This window comes from Apostichopus japonicus, chromosome 2 (genome assembly GCF_037975245.1).
Source record: "Apostichopus japonicus isolate 1M-3 chromosome 2, ASM3797524v1, whole genome shotgun sequence".
NCBI lineage: Eukaryota > Metazoa > Echinodermata > Holothuroidea > Aspidochirotida > Stichopodidae > Apostichopus > Apostichopus japonicus.
The window spans coordinates 22,378,421-22,397,810 of record NC_092562.1 but is presented as its reverse complement, the minus strand read 5'-3'; the positions used below and the strand labels follow the sequence as shown (position 1 = coordinate 22,397,810).

General features: G+C 34.6%; 1 protein-coding gene across 4 annotated transcripts in view; it reads left to right on the top strand.

Annotated features, from left to right (window-relative positions):
- The window catches only part of LOC139982454 (inactive tyrosine-protein kinase transmembrane receptor ROR1-like), a 102,562-nt gene that overhangs the window by 40,665 nt on the left and 42,507 nt on the right, over positions 1–19,390 (top strand). The window contains exon 1 of one of the 4 annotated variants that reach the window (XM_071995362.1): positions 3,277–3,327. The exons of 2 other annotated variants lie outside the window; for them this stretch is intronic. Coding sequence is in view for 1 of the 2 variants with exons in the window: in XM_071995357.1 (XP_071851458.1) it covers positions 18,990–19,060 (71 nt within the window). In the remaining variant the exon portion in view is untranslated. Of the gene's footprint in view, positions 1–3,276; positions 3,328–17,794; positions 19,061–19,390 lie in introns of those variants that run through there. One more of the 4 variants, XM_071995357.1, reaches the window with a different exon arrangement.

Here is a 19,390-nt window from a genome sequence, read left to right as displayed (position 1 = left end):
GTTTGTATTTTATCTTACTCAGTTGTTATTTTTTGAGAATCAATATGCCACTTTAATTAATGAAATTGCTGTCTAAGACAGAATTTGAGAGAGGGTTGGCTACCGCTGACTTACTGGAGCTTAATCAGGAGGTGATGATAAGGATTTGGTGTCAACAGCTAGGACGATGGCTCCGTCAACATCTAGCTTACAAGATGCTTCAAACACAGGACAATGTGAACAAAAGCCATTCCAATTGATAATTCATGCATCTATATAGATAGATTCAATGTGAATGTGTTAGATACTGTACCTGTATATGCACCTGTGCTGACTTTCACAAGCTTTTATATGATCGAATGATTTTCAACTTATTATTCAATGTCAGTCATGATAGGAAAATTAAGGCTAGGCTACTGTGCATCAATACTGAATTCTTTTGATAGGATATTATTGAACAAATAACTAGCATATGAAGGCAAATTGATCAAGTATTAAATATGTACCAAATAGATTATCCCAAGTTGCATTGTACACAGTATTGCTTACCAAATTAGACGTACATGAAATGTACTTACTGTTAACATCTGAAAATAATATCTGTTATAGTTGTTTAGTTCAATGGAGCTCAGGTATAGTTTGCAAAGGATTTAAGGCATCTTTGTCAACACTAACAGCCCTCTCTAATGAGTTTATATTACAAAATCATTTGATTTTCTGACTATTTAAAATGCAAACACACTAAATATGGAGTTGGTCTGCTAAATGTTGTGGTATCAAGATAAGAGTCATTTCCTGTGTTACCCTTCATCCAGGTTTTACTCCCAATCTGGTCACTTTATTTATGATCCTGTGGGTTTAAAATGCAACAGTTTACTGTTAGTCTTAAATTATGTGTAGAGTACAGTATGTGACATGAAAGTCAACAGTACTAGTCCATCATACAATAGACATGACTGTTATTGCATACATGTGCAAGTTACTGTACTGGTATGTATGAAGTAATTACCAAGAAACTGATGTAGATGCTTACATCAATCTCTCATACAGTATCTCATACATCTCATCGCCACCAACTCAGACTTTCTCATCCTCCTCCCACCCCTTACAATGAACTAATGTATTTAATCTCTCCTTTCCCATCCCTCCCCACCCCCCACCCCCAATCCCAATACACAAACTCATATATATATGAAGGAAAGGTGCAACTAAGAACAAAGGAGGATCAGGTTTAATTAATTAGAACGGTGGCTGCCACTCCGTAATCAGCACAGTTTACATATACAAGCGCTAGGAGCATTCCTCATGCATTGTTACATCCACAGCCTTCAATTACATTGTATAGAAGACAAACAGAGCTAGACCATTGAAGCAGCAGCAGCTGTATAGGCTTGATTGCCTCCAGCAATAATTTTGCAAACCAGTTTATCAAATTTGAATCAGAGGCAAGAAGATCTTGACTGTATATTTTGATCAGCTTGAGGTAGAAGATGATTCATTCATTACTTTTGGGTCCATAATTCCTAAATATTAAAGGATCGGGTAAAGGTGATTCCATTCATCTCAGCGGTAATCCCGTACAGCTTTAATTTACGAGAATCAGAAAAGGAGACAAAAAACGGATTTCCCTGATTGTCTCCGCGTTCTCCTTTCTTGTTGAATATTTAGTTTGACTTTTGTTAAACCATTCATTCATAGTGCATTCATCTTCGGTATTATTTGTGACAGGCAGGGTATAAGAGATGTTGGATCGTTGCTTGTAGGAATACATTCATTAGTTATATTTTGTGTGGGCAAAATGAAGTTTACGAGGAATTACTCAATCTGTCAAAATTATTCACAAAGTGGCTTGCTCCAAGGGGTTCTTTACTGAGCCGTTTCAGATATTAAGCTTTTTGAGAAGTTGGCTTAATATTATACGAAGATAGCGAGGATGCCAAACAATATGTTACACGGGGAGCAAAATATCTGACCTCTCCCTCTCATGTGGCCAATTGTACTACATTTGAATTCATTAATTGGTGTTCAAGCGTGAAACAAATGAAGCCCTTGGATTCTTGATGGAGAACAGGGTGTTGTGATGAATATCACTGTTATTGTGGAATCTGGGATTAAACATGTGATGTAGATATATATTTTTTTGTTATGATATCATTATACAGATTGGTGAAGTCCATCCAACCATATCGAAACTTGTGTCTAATATGCTTGTTTTTCAAATTCCTTGGCATGTCAGAGGTTTGGGTCAGATGAAGTTAAAGTTAAACCAAAACATCATGCAGTACTCTGGTGGTATACTGTGCAATGTCTTTAGTCAGTTTGTGGAGAGGTATTGTGCTTCAAGCTGCATTATATATGTAATAAAAAAATGTATTATGATATTTTTAAAGTTCTAACTTTTGAAACATGGAAAAATCCCTCCCATCCCAGCCATTCATGTGCCAATTAATATGTACCATTTTTCCCCCCCAAAAAATGTAAGGTTATGATATTTGCAGAAGTTATAATTAGAGCACCTATGTAGTAAATTGTTTGAACCTGCCAACTGGTGTTGATTGTGTATTAATTACTCAGAGAGAACTTATTTCTTGTTTGGCCTTAGTGATCTCTCATTTTAAAGTACTTCTTCTTTGTAACTACCTAAGTTTTTATCCCAATACATTACATGTATAGAGATATTGTAACAGTAAGTGGGACTCTCTCTTCTCTTAAAAATTTTTCAGCGTCTTCAAACAAAGTTCTTTTTCTCTGGAATTTCCAGAGCAAGAATATATCATATAGACCAACAAAAGTTACTATTTTTTATTCCAGAATTGTATCTCATTCTGTGACTTTTTCACCGATTTATGTCCAAATCGGCCAATTTGGACTGAAAACACTTTGGCAAACCTGTTTTGCACACGCTCCAAAACTTATGTTTTATGAAAGAGAATAGAATAGAACTGTCTTTCAACAGTGGTATCGTCTAAGATAGGGTCCTATGTATTATATATTTTATTAACATTTTAAACTTTCATTTGTTGTTTACAGGTAGGTATTAATAAGAATTTTACTACCTGTATATGACATTTTATGGCTTTTATTTGCTTTATTTGATGTTTAAATGATTTTTCTTTCTTAAAACAACACTGAGCTGCCGCCCCTACTATTAGTAAAAAGGTCCGTTTTTGATGATTAAGCCCCGCCCCCAAGTCTGTTTTGTAGCAGATTGGCTATGACTCATAACAGCTACACGAAAATGGCTACGCTCGCGACCAATTTCTCTAGTGTAGTTAGGTACGCGAGGTGTTAGTGTATTGCATGCTAATGTACTGCTGAATTCCATTTAAGGATAGTACTGGTGTTCAGGTAGCTTTTCAGAGCAAGGGCCATGATAAGTTTGTTTGATTGCCCTTCATGTATTTTGTATAATTACGTATACACATTCTTGTATTTCTGAAGGCTACTTACTGTAGGCCTTGTGCATTTAAAAAAAATATATATATAAGCCTAGGCCTATTAGGCTTTCAGTGATAGGCCTAGCCACATTAGCATTGTACTGGTGTTCAGACAGCTTTTCCTAGGAAGGACCAGGGTAAGTTTGTTTGATGGGTACGTATAAAAGAGAAGCCGGCCATAGCATCACAACTTTTATAAGACTATAAAAATTGTATAAGGTTATGTTTTATTTATAAGGATATAAGATGTATAAGGTTATATGAAGTATGTTTAGCTTTTTTTTGAACCTGTAATGTTTGACATCAAATGTACAAAGAATTAAAATAAAATAACAAAATGGAGAGGAACTGAGGTGGCTATTAGGGGAAGAGGAGGCCACCCATCACTTGCATATAAAAACTTGTAATCTTCTTTTACATTATTTTTTTCCAAGTCATAAATCCATGAAATCTTCATGTCCAAAAAATTGAGATGGAAAAACGTGGGTTGTTTTGATATCTAGAAATGGACACAGTTTTGATGGTAGTCACCACTACAGTAACATACAGTAGGTCAATAGGCCTAGCTCTCAAGGCAGGCATCAAGAATATGGTCGAGTTGTTCGCCTCTTCTAATTTGGCTGAACATTGTCATTGACGTCAAACTATATGACCAAAAAGTCCAACAGAGACTGACCTAAGATGAAGGATACCACATAAAAAACAAGTTCTTAGGTATTCTATGACATTACTAAACCTTGCAATGTCGTTCTTTCAACTAACAGGCAATGAGCGCTAAAGGCAAGACTAGCAGGATAAAGTGTAACCTGCAGAGACTATTCGTGGCAAAGTAGCAAAAATGCAAGTTATGTATTTGTTGTACCATGATTGATATTGATAATTGTAGAGACAGAGCAAAGATTTGAAATTAGGAATAAAAATTAAAACTTCCAGTATTGAGATACTGCATCATTGATGCTCTTGTTAATTCTTTTGGAGACTCCTAAAATTATACAAATGCCACCTGCACATGTACAGTATATGAATCTCATGGGATGTATCTAGAGTTACATTGGTTGTGCACAAAATGAGACAAGAAAAGTATGACAAAGAGTTGTCCAAAAAATCCATATATTCTTTGGAGCCACAAGACTAATTGTCAGACACTCTGTATAGAACAAAGATGAAGTATTATGTCTTCATAGAACTGATTGTTATTTATGCTGGTGTATTACAAACATTTACAGTAGTTCTCAAGATCTGTAAAGGAATTACAAGTGTGAGCGAATTGTGTCTTTGTGAAGGATTGGTATCTTCAGTTTGATATCAGCACTTCCAAATGGTACAGGTTGGTGTAACAGAATTGTCTCCCTAGGCACAAATGATAAAATGTGTGTCACAAACCAAAAACTTCACACCAAATTGGATTTTTATCCTTATCTTTTAAGTTATCATTCAGCTTGAATCTTGGAAAGCTTTCAACAAAAGTACCATATCCCGAGCAAAGAACCTGTGGGCAATTTTGGGAGGTGTTGTAACGATCGTAATCGAGTCTGTGATAACATTCATTGTCCCAGATTAACAGCATGCCCTTAGGGGAGTGTTAAACTTGACGTCTAAGTGAGCGAATTATTCTCAACTTAAACTTGCCTTCCGTGGAAGTTATAACTTGATTTTGAATCCAACCTGTCAGAGATTGGTTTGTTTGGATAGCTTTTGGAGAGTTTTGTGCATTTTCAAGTAGAATAATATAGTGTGACTCACACTTCACCTGTATCAATAAAGTCACTGTCACTTCATGAATATTCAGCAGTTCTTTGAGCTATGATATTTGGGCAAATGCTATTCAAATAAACAATGTTGTTGCCATTGATTTTATCAAAGTAATGTGTGTTTTGGTTTCTTATAGGAAACTTCCTTTTTTGGCTTTGTATGTTCTCAAAGATTCCCACAAATGTTTGTCTTCCCATGAAGTTCTAAGCATCTTTTTTTTTGGTATTTACTTTTGGATTTTTTATATTAAAGAATAAAACTGATTAGATTTATAGTGATTTAACTGCTCTGTCTGTAATTTTGAGTTTCTCTGCTCTTGCATTTTCTATTTTCATGAAAAATGGAGGGTAGGCTTTATAGAAATGAGAAAGATGGCAATAGACCAGAAAAGGTCCATCACTATAAGGTAAGAGTCTGGTCTAAATGGTTACCAGATGAGACATGGTGGAATGAGAGTTCAGTTGTTGTGTGGAGGCAGGTTAGTGAATCTAGCCACTATTCTACAGTATGTCCTGTTAAGTTTAGTTAATTTCCTTCAATACTGACACTCTTCTAGACTCCTGACTGTAAGATTTAGACTGTAGCTACAGTATAGTATGGAGAATGATATCAAGTTGTAACATATCCGTTACTTTAAGTAATTGTGCACAGTGTTTTTATAAGTGAACCAGGTTACAGAACAATTGATTATTAACAATATTTATAGTAACAGCTGGTACACGTATGTTGCTTGATCTTGCTTGTGTTAAATACCACTTTAATGTTTCTGCAAGGGCCTACAGCAGTAAAGTAAGAATAAGAAGAGTAAAATCAGAACAATATATGTAATGTTTATTGCACAGTACAACTAATTAGCAGTTACAGTTAGTTTTTTATTTTACTGTAGTTGAATACCACAAGTGTTTCGTATGGGTGGGTTTAAGAAAGGAAAGTACAGTATACTACCTGGTCAATCTTTTTCTTTGTCGTTGGCTTCTGTCTGAAATCTTGTGAAAAGGCAGTCAGGTATGAATCATTCCTCATGAATATTCATGCCAGTTAGTTGTTGCTTTTTCCTGTCTTTTTCTTAGTTTCAAATTCATACCATTCTGTGGCACTATTTATTTTTTGTTTGAGGACTTAAAATTGTTTAAGAAAGCATTTATGAGGCAAGAAACTATGCCAAGTGGCAAAAAATTAATGCAAGCCGTTGTGAGTTGTGGCCTTATTGCTTGTGATAAAACGTGTTTGAAGGATAACCCATAATCCGGTCTTTTATTAAGGCTAATATTGATAGTGGGTTAAGTAATTAATTGGTCATTTAAGAATCTGAATAGAAGTCATTACGATCTAAAAGGAGATCCATCAAAGGATAATTTTGTTGTTCACTATTTTGAACCACCTACAAAATATGGGTAAGCTGTCATGATGACTGTTGGGAGTTTGGAATTAATCCTTGTTAGTTTCTTTGGAATAAAAAATGCACAGAAATGGAGGTAATCCCCCACATTGAAGTCTGGATTGTGTTGAAAGAATTAGCAGAATTTTGTGGTCATTGAGTGGTCAGTGGAGGTCACCTTAAACCTTAAGAATATTATCAAACATCAAAGTATATAACCCATTCCCTTGGAAGGAGTTTTTGTCAGTCTTTTATTTTCTCCCACTGACCTGTACTGATAAACCCTTTTCGGTGGAGTCATAAATATTACCTCTTATTAGCCAGAGACTCTTATAAGAGGGGTAGGAGTGATGATGGGTGATAAATTCAAGCCCTAAGTGTTTTTAGTTAAGAAGCCAACAAATTATCTTGTTTCTCTTTCATTCTCTATTTTTTTTTTTTTTTTAAGGAGGGCTTTATTTGATGAAATAAAATTTGGAATTTTTGAGATGTGTCTTTAGTTTGTCAGGTTTAAAGGAACCTTCAGTAGGCTGTTATATAGTAAAATAGAATTGTATTATTAATTGTATTATTAATACAGCTGAGTTCTATGCTATGATCTTTTTCAAATGCGTCACATTATGAAAACTTGTCTTAGATGTCAAGAAAAAGAATCAAGCTTTAAAACTAAAAACTAAAAACAGAAACTATAAAAGTTAAATATCAAACAAACAATAAGGTACTTAATGGTATTTGATAATCTTAGTGTTGTGTAATATGTTTGCTTTAAAGTCACAGAGATAATCTTTACAAGTCCATCATCATAAATTGCTAAAAGGATGTTGCGCATGTTCTTTACTACTTAGGAGGAATGAGGAACATTATTTTAGACCCTTGAGGTTTTACAACCTCAGTAAATTATGAAATATTTTATTTGTCTACTGGCAGCTTACAAGAACCAAGCATTGTATTTTCCCTTCAAAGTTTGCTATTGTACATGATACAATGATCATTAAAGTAAACCCTGCAGGAGTCAACGACAGATGGTTTGATGTTATGCCTTTAAAGTGGGGAAGATGTCAACAACTGTTTATATCCATGAGTACTGTAGCTATTGTACAATTCTGAATCATTGGCAGGATTTATATGGATATGTTTAATTTGTGGATCAGACTTAATTAACTTGATAATCCAGTCACTTTGACTGATTGATGTCTTAATGTGAAAAGGGTACTTACTGTTTTCTCATTGTTATTCTGCTGTTAAAAATTTGATATGTAGCATGTACATGAAGCTTGACCATAGTGTGTGTGTGTGAAGTCCTTTTTGCTTTTGGTGGGGCTCAAAAATCATTTGAGATCTACAGAGGTCAAATTGTTTTTTGAAAGTGCTATATCTCAAGCATGATAAATCATAAAGGAAGGTTACATGCATCATAGATTGGCCTCACAACATGGAAAATGTATACAGTGTATTTGGTGGAGGTTTTAGGCCAACAGATGTCAAATTATGGAAACCTTATAAATACTTTACCTCAAGAAGGAGATTGCTGGTAAATAATGTCTTATTTGATGTATCATGTACCCATTATGAGTGCAGGCTCTGCTAATTACTCAATAACCAGTACTTAGTAAATTGTAGTTTCTTAGATATTTCCCTGCATGGCCGGGAGACTTTTAAGACTTACAAAATCAGTGCATAGCTTTAATGAAGGTATATAGTTCTTGGCAGGATTTAACTGTCAGAGGCTGGTATGCTGTTCTGCTCTTACTCTGTTTGTTTACATTATTATCATAGGATTGACCTCTTCATTCTCATGTCAATCCCATCCTTAGCCCTGATTTTAGCTGCTTCCACCTACATACAGTAGAGCTTAGAGTTGACTCTTATATATTTGGTAAACCTTCAGTCATAACAATGACGACAATGATGATGATGTATAAAGAGCTACCCCCCCTCCCCCTCCTTCCTTTTCTTCTACCATCAGATTGCAATATTTAGCTTCCTTTTATTTTAATCCCATCCTTTCCTTCTTTGTTTGAATTTCTTTGAACTTTTTCACCCTTTGTTTTGACCCCCAGGTCTTATTTTAGTTTTGAAAAACCGTCTTTCAATACATTTTTGGTATCATCTAATGATGAAACAAGGAAAAAACCAAAGAAGATGAGAAAAAGTAAAAGAAAAACAAGAAGCCCTTTTATTCTTTCATCAATGGTAACCTGCTGATGACTGATACAAGACAATGGGTCTATATCCTCCTGAAAAAATAGAGAAAAAAGATTGTTTATTTGTGATGAATTTTGAAGATTTTGTCAGATTTAGGTCAGGAACCCTGAGGATGTTACTGAGGGGTATGGCTGCCATTGTGTTGTGTTATGGATATCTATATCTGATAATGGAGTTGGGTTTATACACTGTCTCACCATTTAATCCACCCCTGGAGTAACCTCTCACTTGAAACCAGATGAAGATATCTTTCCTCAGTCCAGTGAGATCAAGGAGCGTCACCCTACCTGCTGTATATAGTTGTGGTTGCCATCAGTACTACTAAAATATTTCAGATCGTATTTCTAGGATTGGGGATGTATTTAGGTCAACCATAGAACCAGCTTTTTGTAATAAGTGGAGAATTGTGAAGTTTATATGCAAAATGAGTAATGTTTGTAGGAATGAGGGCACTTTGTTTGAAGTTCCATCCATTCATTCATGTTTGGTTCTTATTTTGCTTTATAATGTTCAGCTATTTGCATTGACTGAGGTATTGTTTCTATTTATGTATTACTAAGAGCTCAAAGATTAGGGTAAATTTGTTTTGTACAGCTCTAGTTAGTCAAGGTTATACAGTACTTTCAAGTATGAAACGCAGGGAATTTTGGAAATTTGAGATGTGTGTTACATTTACATGACAATAATATGAGTGTATCTGGGCAAAGCATTTTTGAGAACCATGTGTAATCAAGTTACTGGGGGATGTAGCTAAAGTTTAGTCATTTGTTGCATACAGGTTAGTACAGTATATTTGAGATAGTCGAAGGAAACAAACCTTTTAATCTAATTTATTCACAATTACTTTAACCCTAGCACATTCCCGTCTTTCAGTTATGTGGATAAAGTATATATATTTCAAGTTAGTAATGATCCAATTTATGTAATCTCAAGCAAATGAGTCAAATTAATAAAGCAGAGGGGTGTGTTAGTGACAGGAATGTTTTCCTACATACTGTAGGGAGCCTGTCCAAAGACAACACACAGTGCTTAATAATGACAAAGTAACTAAATATTGAATATGTATAAATTATCATATTAAGTCTAAGGTATGATTACATAATTTTAAACCAACTGGCTGATATATATATTACATCATTTTAAACCTATTGGCCTCTATATAGTACACCATTTTAAGCCTATTGGTCTCTATATAATGCATCATTTTTAAACCTATTGGTCTCTATATGTTACATAATTTAAAGCCTATTGGCCTTGACATAATTTTAAACCTATTGGCCTCTCTATATTACATCATTTTAAGCCTATTGGCTTCTATATATTATATCATTTTTAAACCTATTGGCCTTTATATACATGTATTTTAAACCTATTGGCCTCTATATATTTCATCATTTTAAGCCTATTGGTCTCTATATATTACATCATTTTAAACCTATTGCCCTCTATATATTTCATCATTTTAAACCTATCGGCATTTACATATTACATCATTTTAAACCTACTGGGTGTCACAGGGTGAACAATTTGGCTGCTGGTCAAAGAGGCACAATATTAATCTTGACTACAAGCAAACAAATTATTTTCAAAAAGTGATATAATTAAGTAGGAAAATATAAACCAGAACATGTCTCTGGATGACAAGGTATCCTCCCCTTGCACCCTGTAACCCCCTACCTTAATTTTGTGGCTTTTTATTGGATGATGAAAAGTTGGCTGATTAAAAAAGAAAGGAAAAGTTGAAATTAATTATCTGTGGTTCCCATCTCTGGGCTCTCCTAATGGTTTATTACTGACTTGGACAGGTTGGCAGTCCATGTAGCGATGAAAGATTTACTGGCTAGTTAAGGAATTACAGCTGTCATCCCATTAGACCAACAAATGATTTATTCTCTTGTTCTGGTATGTCAAAGCATCCATACACATCTAATGAGGGCAGTAGATGACGGATTGGTGGAGAGAATGACTTGATTTTGGAGGAATTCCAGAGGCAGTAGGAATTTACTTTCAATGCTGGTTACTCAATGCTGGTAATCGCTGGGTAGTTTGGAATAAATTTGCAGTGATGTTAGTGAAATTATGTCTTTTTCATGTTAATTGTGATGTACAGTACAGTACATTGAACTTTATTCATGTATACTGTAGCTCTTCATGTGCATATTATTTCTTAATTCTTGTTAACCGATTAAATTTGTAATTTCGTTGAGCATGTACAGTAAGTAATACTATATAGTTTGTACAGTATATAGATTTCCACAAGTAAACGTTCCCTGAGTACTGCGCTTAAACAGTTGATCCTGACACATATTTTAAATGATATGTGTGATATTGGTAGGGTATTGTATATTAAGTATGATAGAAAAAAGAAAATAAATACGTGCATATATTCATTGCTTAAACTGAAGATTTAATATTTACAAATTAGGTAGTGCCTTCCATTAAATGAGATTTGCTTTCTTCAATTTGTGTCATCATTTCAAGTTATTTGCATTCCTGTCATGTGTTGTGTTTCCAGTTGTTCAATAAAATCGCATCCTTCTTGTCCATGTGTCAAACGCCACTGCTCAAGGGGAGCCACAATGTTTGACAGTTTCCATGCTGCAGAATTTTTTACCTACTTATTTTTAACTCTGTAAATGAGGTCTCTTGTAATGTCAGCCATTTTGCATGATCAGTGAGTGCATGGTCTACCAATGAGGTCACAGCCAGGCTCATGAATTTGTGTCTCTTGTCTACTACTGATGGGGCTGTCAGAACAATATAATTAAACAATTATGACATTTTCTGGAGTGATGACATTTTCTTCTGGATGGAAACCAATTGAACATGGTGGGAGTTCCATATCTTTGAAATGAATTTTATAAACATGGCCGATCAGGAAATACAAACAAAGTTGGAATGAGGTGCTACACCTGGCAGGAGAGTTTGAAATCTTTGTCATCTATTAAACATTGGAAGGGATCCACATGTCCTTATCTGCCTTACATTTGGCAAGTCCTTAGTCTATAGTTTGGGTAAACTAAATATAGAGAATTTACTAGACTAATCATCACTTACATGTCCTCTCACAATAATTGCACTGGTTTATTTGAGTCATTCACTGTACATTCATGATTATTAAGTTATTGTTCCTAGTATCATGCTGGCTGACAAAAAGAAACAAAATACATGGAAAGGACAACTTGACATCCCCTGTACAGTAGGCTAGCTGTGATGCTTTCTTAATCTATTTTCTATAATATGAATGTTCATTTTCTGAACCATAACCTGTGTAGAATCATTAGTCTTTTCTCACTTTGCAAATGACACTCAGTCAGACATATTGCACTCTTTGTTTTCGTATTACTGTAAATGGTAGGTTCTTCTTGGCAAAGGCACTTGTTTTAGATATATTTAGTTGATCTCCTGGTTTGATTTTCTTGGTATGAGGGTTGGTCATGCACACCAGCAATTTGGATCAATGGTCGTAGATGAACTCCCAATGGTAGAGCTCAGAGGGATTCCTGTTTGGTGTAAAGGTCATTAAAAGCCAAGTTCACATTGAAGCTGCTTAAGGGCCATGCATGAAACATTCCATAAAAGCTGGTTATATGAACAAATTATAGACAAAACAGTACATATCCTTGAGTAAATATTAAGAATGCCATATATGGGATTATCATATTTCAAAAAGAGGTACAATGACTTACTGTTAAAATGGATGTTTAAATATTTGGAATCAGTGAATGTAGAATAACTTGACGCTTGACCTGTAAAACTTATATTGTATGTCAAATATACAGAGAGTGTGTGCACTTAAGAGTGAATCAGGCTTCTCACGAGTGTAAACAATTAAGGCATTCAACTCTCAGATCACAGCTCTCAGTATTTGTTTGTATTTGTTTGTATTGGTTTGTATTTGTTTGTATTGTGTGCAGCAAGTTACCTTGTGCAAAAACATCTTCATCTTATTATTTGTACATGGGTAAGAATGATCTTCAGGAATGTTTTAGAAAGTATTTTTTATAAAACTGAGAGTTTAATGTCTAAGAATTGGCTTTGAGAAAAGTTAAAAGGTTGCTACTGAAAGGAGACAATTTATATTTGGTTAACTTACTTTGCTTCCTCGCTTACTAGTCTCCACAAAGCTTTAAAGCACTCTCGCTCTATGGTGTTAAGACTCAGCTAGTATCTTTTTAACTCTCTACACCCTTAGTTACCGGCCCCTACTGGAAAAATGATTGACTCTTGTTCTCTTTCACACAAACTTTCAAACCTTTTAACACTTTTAATTCACTGCACATCCTTAGCTACAAGTCATACTGTAACTCCATGGTCAATAACCCTGCTTGTTCTGATCATCTGGTTCCCGTAGAGATATATCTTGTTCTTCACTGCGATACTCTAACATATATATGACAGATTAAACATTTCATTGTCCAGGAATGTGAGCTTGATATAGGGTCACTAAAATATTAAGTAGAAACCCACAATACCCAAACCAGGAAGTTATACATCTCTGCTGAATGAAATGTCTCCTCACAACACATATAATGTATCTACCAAGTTGGAAGTATTTGGTCTTTAAGCAAGTGTATCCCTTCTGTATCTCTCTGTAATGATATACTGCCCTCCAATTCATCTCCTGTATGTTAATAGTTTTAATGTTACTTTAAATGTTTTTTTGCTGTTTTAATTATTATATGGATATCATGCAAATTAGAAACAGAGAGCATTACAGTACTTCTGAATGCTAAATGACTATCACTCTCACCTGTTGCAATTCCTATTCCCTGATTCTTCTTAAATTGTTGAAATTATTGTAAATTATGCAACTACAGTATTAGATCTACATTGTAGTGAATATTTCCCTCGATTAAAGCAAACCTTTTCATTATTTCCTACCTTGGTAACTGACATAAGTGTGCATTATGAGTGTTTTCAGTTTACTGTCAGCTGTGTAACACAGAAACACATCCAAATGGAAAGGTCACCTGTCATGTAGTAGCCACTGTTGTGTTCTTTCTTACAAATATAAAATCCATATCTTTCTTTGGACCTGTCAGGATCTCAAACCACTGACTTAATAGGGGTTCTTGTCAAAACACTACTATTTGTATTAATTTGAAAATATCAAGACTTATTCGGTAAAGTCGAAAGTGTTGCAATTCTACAAGATTATTACCCCCCAAAAAAATCAACATTTAGGAACTATTTAGTATTTTTGAGTTTGTTTCATCGGTAACTATGTCAAGGCCATTAAATCCGTTGACAACACTTATATGACATCATAATGGGGGAGATGGTATGGTTATGACATAGAGGCGAGTAATATTTACAGTAAAGCTAACATCCAGTTTATGGCTCCTTTTAATGTCCACTTTATAGCTGTGGCAGACATTTGTAAGCAGTTTAATGATCGTAACAGGCTCAATGGCTGCACTTAATTTGTCTGTAAATTTCGTTCCTGACACAAGTTTCGCCAGTGACCTTATCCCTCTCCTGGCATCCAATTTTACAATTACTGTCTCTTTTGGAGAAGAAATATTTGTGATATTCTCCTCCTAGAGAGATAGGAGTGATTATAAAGGTTAGAATACTGTAGCTTAAAGGGATATATATAGTGCTTTGGTCATGTGCAAAGGTTCCAGTTGTGTGATGTGCTTGTCTTTTGGAGGAGTCACATCATAAAGAATGATTTTTGCTTTAAAGTAATGATGTTAAATGTATATATTTAATTTAAGGTGTTTTCTGATAAATTTTGGTTAAACTCTATGCTCCCTATGTTACAAGAGAATATTTTGTGTATAAATATTGAACATGAGTAAAGGTGGTATGTTAAAGATACAGTAGGTATTTTGAATTATATGAATTTTGAAGTCATATCTGGCCATTTGATAATTTCACTCAAAACATGATACCCAAACTTTGATTGACTTCACTGAAAGATATATACATGTGTTGACAAGCTTTTAAATTCTAATAAGGGAAGATTAGAAAATTATTATTTCTATCAAGTTCATCTAATGAAGACCATTCCAGTGACAATATTTTAAAGTTCATAACAACACACCTGGTGACATTTTGGTTGACTGAAGAAAAGTGTTTTCTGGTACCTTCTGTACCATATAAAAAATTCCCCTTATTTGAGCATACTCAAGCAAATCGTATTCCTTTTTGGGTAGTTACAAACATAATTTCAACAACTCTGGAATTGTGATTTTCACAAGTATATACTGGCATAAAAGGGGTATCTTGATGTTTCTTGTCTCAACATAGTTATGAATCATCAATGTTTCATAAGTCTCGTTTTAATCGTGGTTGTACCTAGCTTCTTTTATACCGATACTTGTTTTTGTTAGCCATGTCGTCATTGTATTATTGCCCTATCCTATCTACATCAATTTTCTTGCCATTAAAACTTAACTGGCAACTTTCAGTGGGGCATATGACCATTCCTTTTTGGGTAATGACACAGTGGAATAAAACAAACATATTGTTTTCATATCTTTTGGAGTTCAAGTGTTAGGAGCTGTCATAATGTGGTGAGCTGATCTGCACACACTAGATCAAGTATGCAAGTTGTAATATTTATTCTATATAGTAAACATGTTGTTGATAACAATGCATAGTACTGCAGATCTCTGGCTAGTGGCTATACCGTGTGTTTTAGTACATCATTTGATCACTAATTACTGCAGCTATTCTGTACAATCGTAGCAACCTGATCATCATATGTTTTGATGTATTTTTGACTGTTTTATGTATGTTATACTGAGATGGAGTGAACTCCAATTCCTTTTATGGCCAATAAAGGTTCTTATATCTTATATCATGGTCATGTTATCAATTGGAGGCTTTTCCTTCACGGTGGCAATTGTGTTAGATTAAAATCCTTCTTTTTCCATATTTGTCACACCTTAAATTCCATCCCTCATTAATTGACACTGTCTCATGCTAATTTACATAATCCGCTTCCCCTTTCCTCAGTACGGATCCACCATAAATACAGTACAGTACAGTATACATATCGAATAGTAAAAAGTGTCCATATCTTCTACTGTCCAGAACTGGTCATGAGGACCAAGAATTAACCAGTTATCTTTAAGTTCTAATCTCTTCCTTTGAGCAGCCATGCATGTTCGTGTTCCAGAAGAGTAGATAGAATAGAGATGAATTTACAGAGCTTCACCTCGCCTTTTATTTGTGAAGAAGGAGAAGGCCATTGATGGTTGGATGATTACCTGAGTTAACTCTGTCTACTGTATGTGTACATACAGTAGCTTACTTGTAACAAAACCAACTCTGATGGACACAAGACATTTTGAATCCTTTGAAAGACTCAATGGGACAATATTCGGCCTTGTCTTTAAAAGCGCAGATGTAGTCATTCGTGTTGAGTTTGTGGATGTATGCTGAGAATCTTTGTTATCAAACTGGCTACTTAAACATGTATCACTAATATGGCTTTGTCTCTCCGACCGCATTGTACAAGCTCTACAGTTCTAACAACTCGATGAGGCAATAAGTTAGTGTCCTCTGATTTGATCAGATCAAATTAAGGACATCTTGAAATGACTTGCATGGAACTTGAGAAAATCTCACAAAGATGCAAGAAATCCAGGTCTCTATACACTTATATCATAGAAATCTGAGTAATGATGAGAACTATATACACTAACACACAATAACATATTAACTGTATGTATTTTTAAGAAGAAGACTGTATTAATTAATTCTTATTAAAAGTTTATCTCCAAAATCAATAATAACTTTCACTTTTTGCTAATTCTTTATTACTATCAAATAAAGAGTTTTTTGTTAAATGTTTAATTTGTTTTGCAACATATATATGTTTCTTGAACTAGGAATCCTATCATTTACTACTAAATTTTATCTATGAAAGCAACTGTAAAGGACAATAAAAAGAACCATCACTTGGTGATATTAGAATTAAATACCAAATTAAATATGAGTTCAAGCATAAATATTGTCAAGAAACTATACTTTTCAAATATAGATAAATCCATAGCGTCCAAAACGTGCTAAAAATATATTTTTTTAAAATTATTTGATATATACTGTAGATTGTTGGGACCAATTTTGTAGTGACTGAATTTTACATGACCAAACGTTGGACCAATGTCTACCATGGAATTGCTGAGCTTTAACAATCTTCTGATATAGATGGATGATTTTTTAGTTGTCCATCTTTTGATATCAAGAATGTTTCCGGCTTTATTTTCAGACATTTTCTCTTGAAAACCATATATATTGGACTGAGTAAGCAATGAATTACTGATTACCCGTAGCCTAATTTGTTTTGACTTATTTAGATTGAATGTCAGAATTTAATGTCTATTCTGGAATTGTTGAGCAACTCATCTGTTAGATGACATGTGTGTTCATCTTTTGATATCTTCCTACTGTATATAAGTAAATGAATAATTGAAACTGACTGTGGGGAAATATTTCTAGTGTTTTTTCTGAGCCATTTTTTCTCTTTTAAAAAGAAAGAAAACCCATATTAGACAGGGGTAATCAATAGATGACTGATTGCCCAGAGCATAAAGTTCAAAGTTCAGATATGGTGAGCCTACAGAGTTTTCCCCATACCATCTCTAATGTTTGTTGGGTTGATAAACAGAATTGGATGCCATGCTAAATGAGCCATCTCCGTTCTTGCTTTTGCAGACACACCAGAGTTTTGTCAAGATAGGCAAGAGGTGGCATGCCAAACCCCAAAATGTCAAACTTTGTTTTTACATTTCAAAGGTCTCTCTCTCTCTCTTTCCTATCCCCTTTTTGAAATTGTTCTAAACCTACTCAATCTTGTTTCTTCAAGTGATTGATCTGTTGGCATACAGGTCATAAGGAAGTAAACCAAACCAGTTGTGTATGCATGGCCTTGTCAGAGCTGATTTTTCATGCCAACTCTCTTTCTCTCTCTTTAGAAAAGAGAATTTGAAGCAAAAAAAAAAACGAGGAAAAAAAATAAGTTGTTCTCAGTTACTTGGTAGTGGTGGTCTGAGAGTAAATGTATATATACATATCTTATATATTTGGATGGAAGCAAGTTTATCTACTTCAGTGACAGATTAAGCCTGCAGGGGGAGTGATGCAGTCATTGTGGTCGTCGTTGTCTTCAGTTCGGCATCAGTGTAACTAGTATCAGTACCTTTTTGTCTATGTAATTAGGCCGTTGGCATGTGGCAGGGAATCAAGTCCATTTAGGTCAAGGCTTCATTATGATTGCACAGTCGCTCACTTGTTTCTGTTGGTCGAACATTACAAACCAATCATTTCTGTGGACACATGGAACAGTTTGTGTCTTCTTTTGTCATTTTCTGCAAGTAGGTCTTTATCCTACCATTGTTTCCCCACAGGAACACAATTGATCTAGATTTCAGTAAGTGGTTCAAGGAGGGCTCAATAGTCCAATCAATTTGTTACTGGAATTTCCATAAGAGAGTTAAGAGCCACCGCAGCATTGTTTGACTATTTCGATCTGTCGGGAATTGCTGACTTCCTTTCCAAAACTAGGACGAGCATAAAAGTCAACTCCAACCCATAAACACTGGAGAGAATACATCTGTACTGATAGCAGTACCCAGTACCACTCCCGCAAAGACAACCCGCAAACCCATTTTGTTTGTCATCAAAGAAACATTTTATGTGCAGATGGTCACATTTCATTGAGAGTGGATTGACAATCTTGTTTTTTGATGTTCCCTGTTTTTAACCAGCATCTGTGCCACTTTCAGAGAGGATAGATCCGTTTAGGAGTTTCGTCTGTAAGAACTGATTGCGAGTGGTATGACTTATTTTTGAGTTGAATGTGCGTCTCAAGGAAATCAAACTCACAGTGGATGGATCATACATGGCATTACATGAATCTTTTATAGTGGAATATTTAGTCCTCTTCTGTAAAGCAACATTATCACCAAGTTGTCAAGTTATAAAAATCGGACAATTTTGTGGCATTTTTCAATTTTTTTGCCATTTCTGTCATAATACCTGGTTGTTCTCTTAGAATAAAACCCAAGCATCAGTTGTGTAAATAGTTGTAGATGGTGGAAACTTTTGCAAAAAAGATATTTTAATTCAAGATTCTGACGAAAATTAGCCTGGAATTCTTCACCATCTCATGGATATAACTTGAAAAACTGAAAGGAAATTGACAGGTTCATTATTTATGTGCAATTACAAAATTTAGGAGGTTTTGTTTATAAGTTTCTGTTTACCCCAGCCCTGGAACAATGGATTTACGCTACGTTGAAAACATTCTCGTCGCTCTGTGCCTTTTCTTTGAACTAGTTGCTTCATCATGGTGAGTAGGGAGAGAATTGCAGAGGTTCTTTTCACTCCTGTTTCTATGGAAATTAGTGTAATATAATATAAGATAATTTTGGAAATTATATTACGCATACTTCAATTTATGAAATCGACAAATGAGGCAATGTTTTACCGATGAATTATTAGAGATGGTACTGTACTGTATGTTCAAAGTTAATCTTCCTCTTTTTGTCCTATTTGGAGAACATGAAAAGCACATTTTTTTTTTAATTCAAAATTCAAAGGTTGTTTTTCCTTGTGAAGTCAAATCTATAGGACATTCCTCAAAACCTTCCAATTAAAAGTGGTGTGCTTCATTGTTATA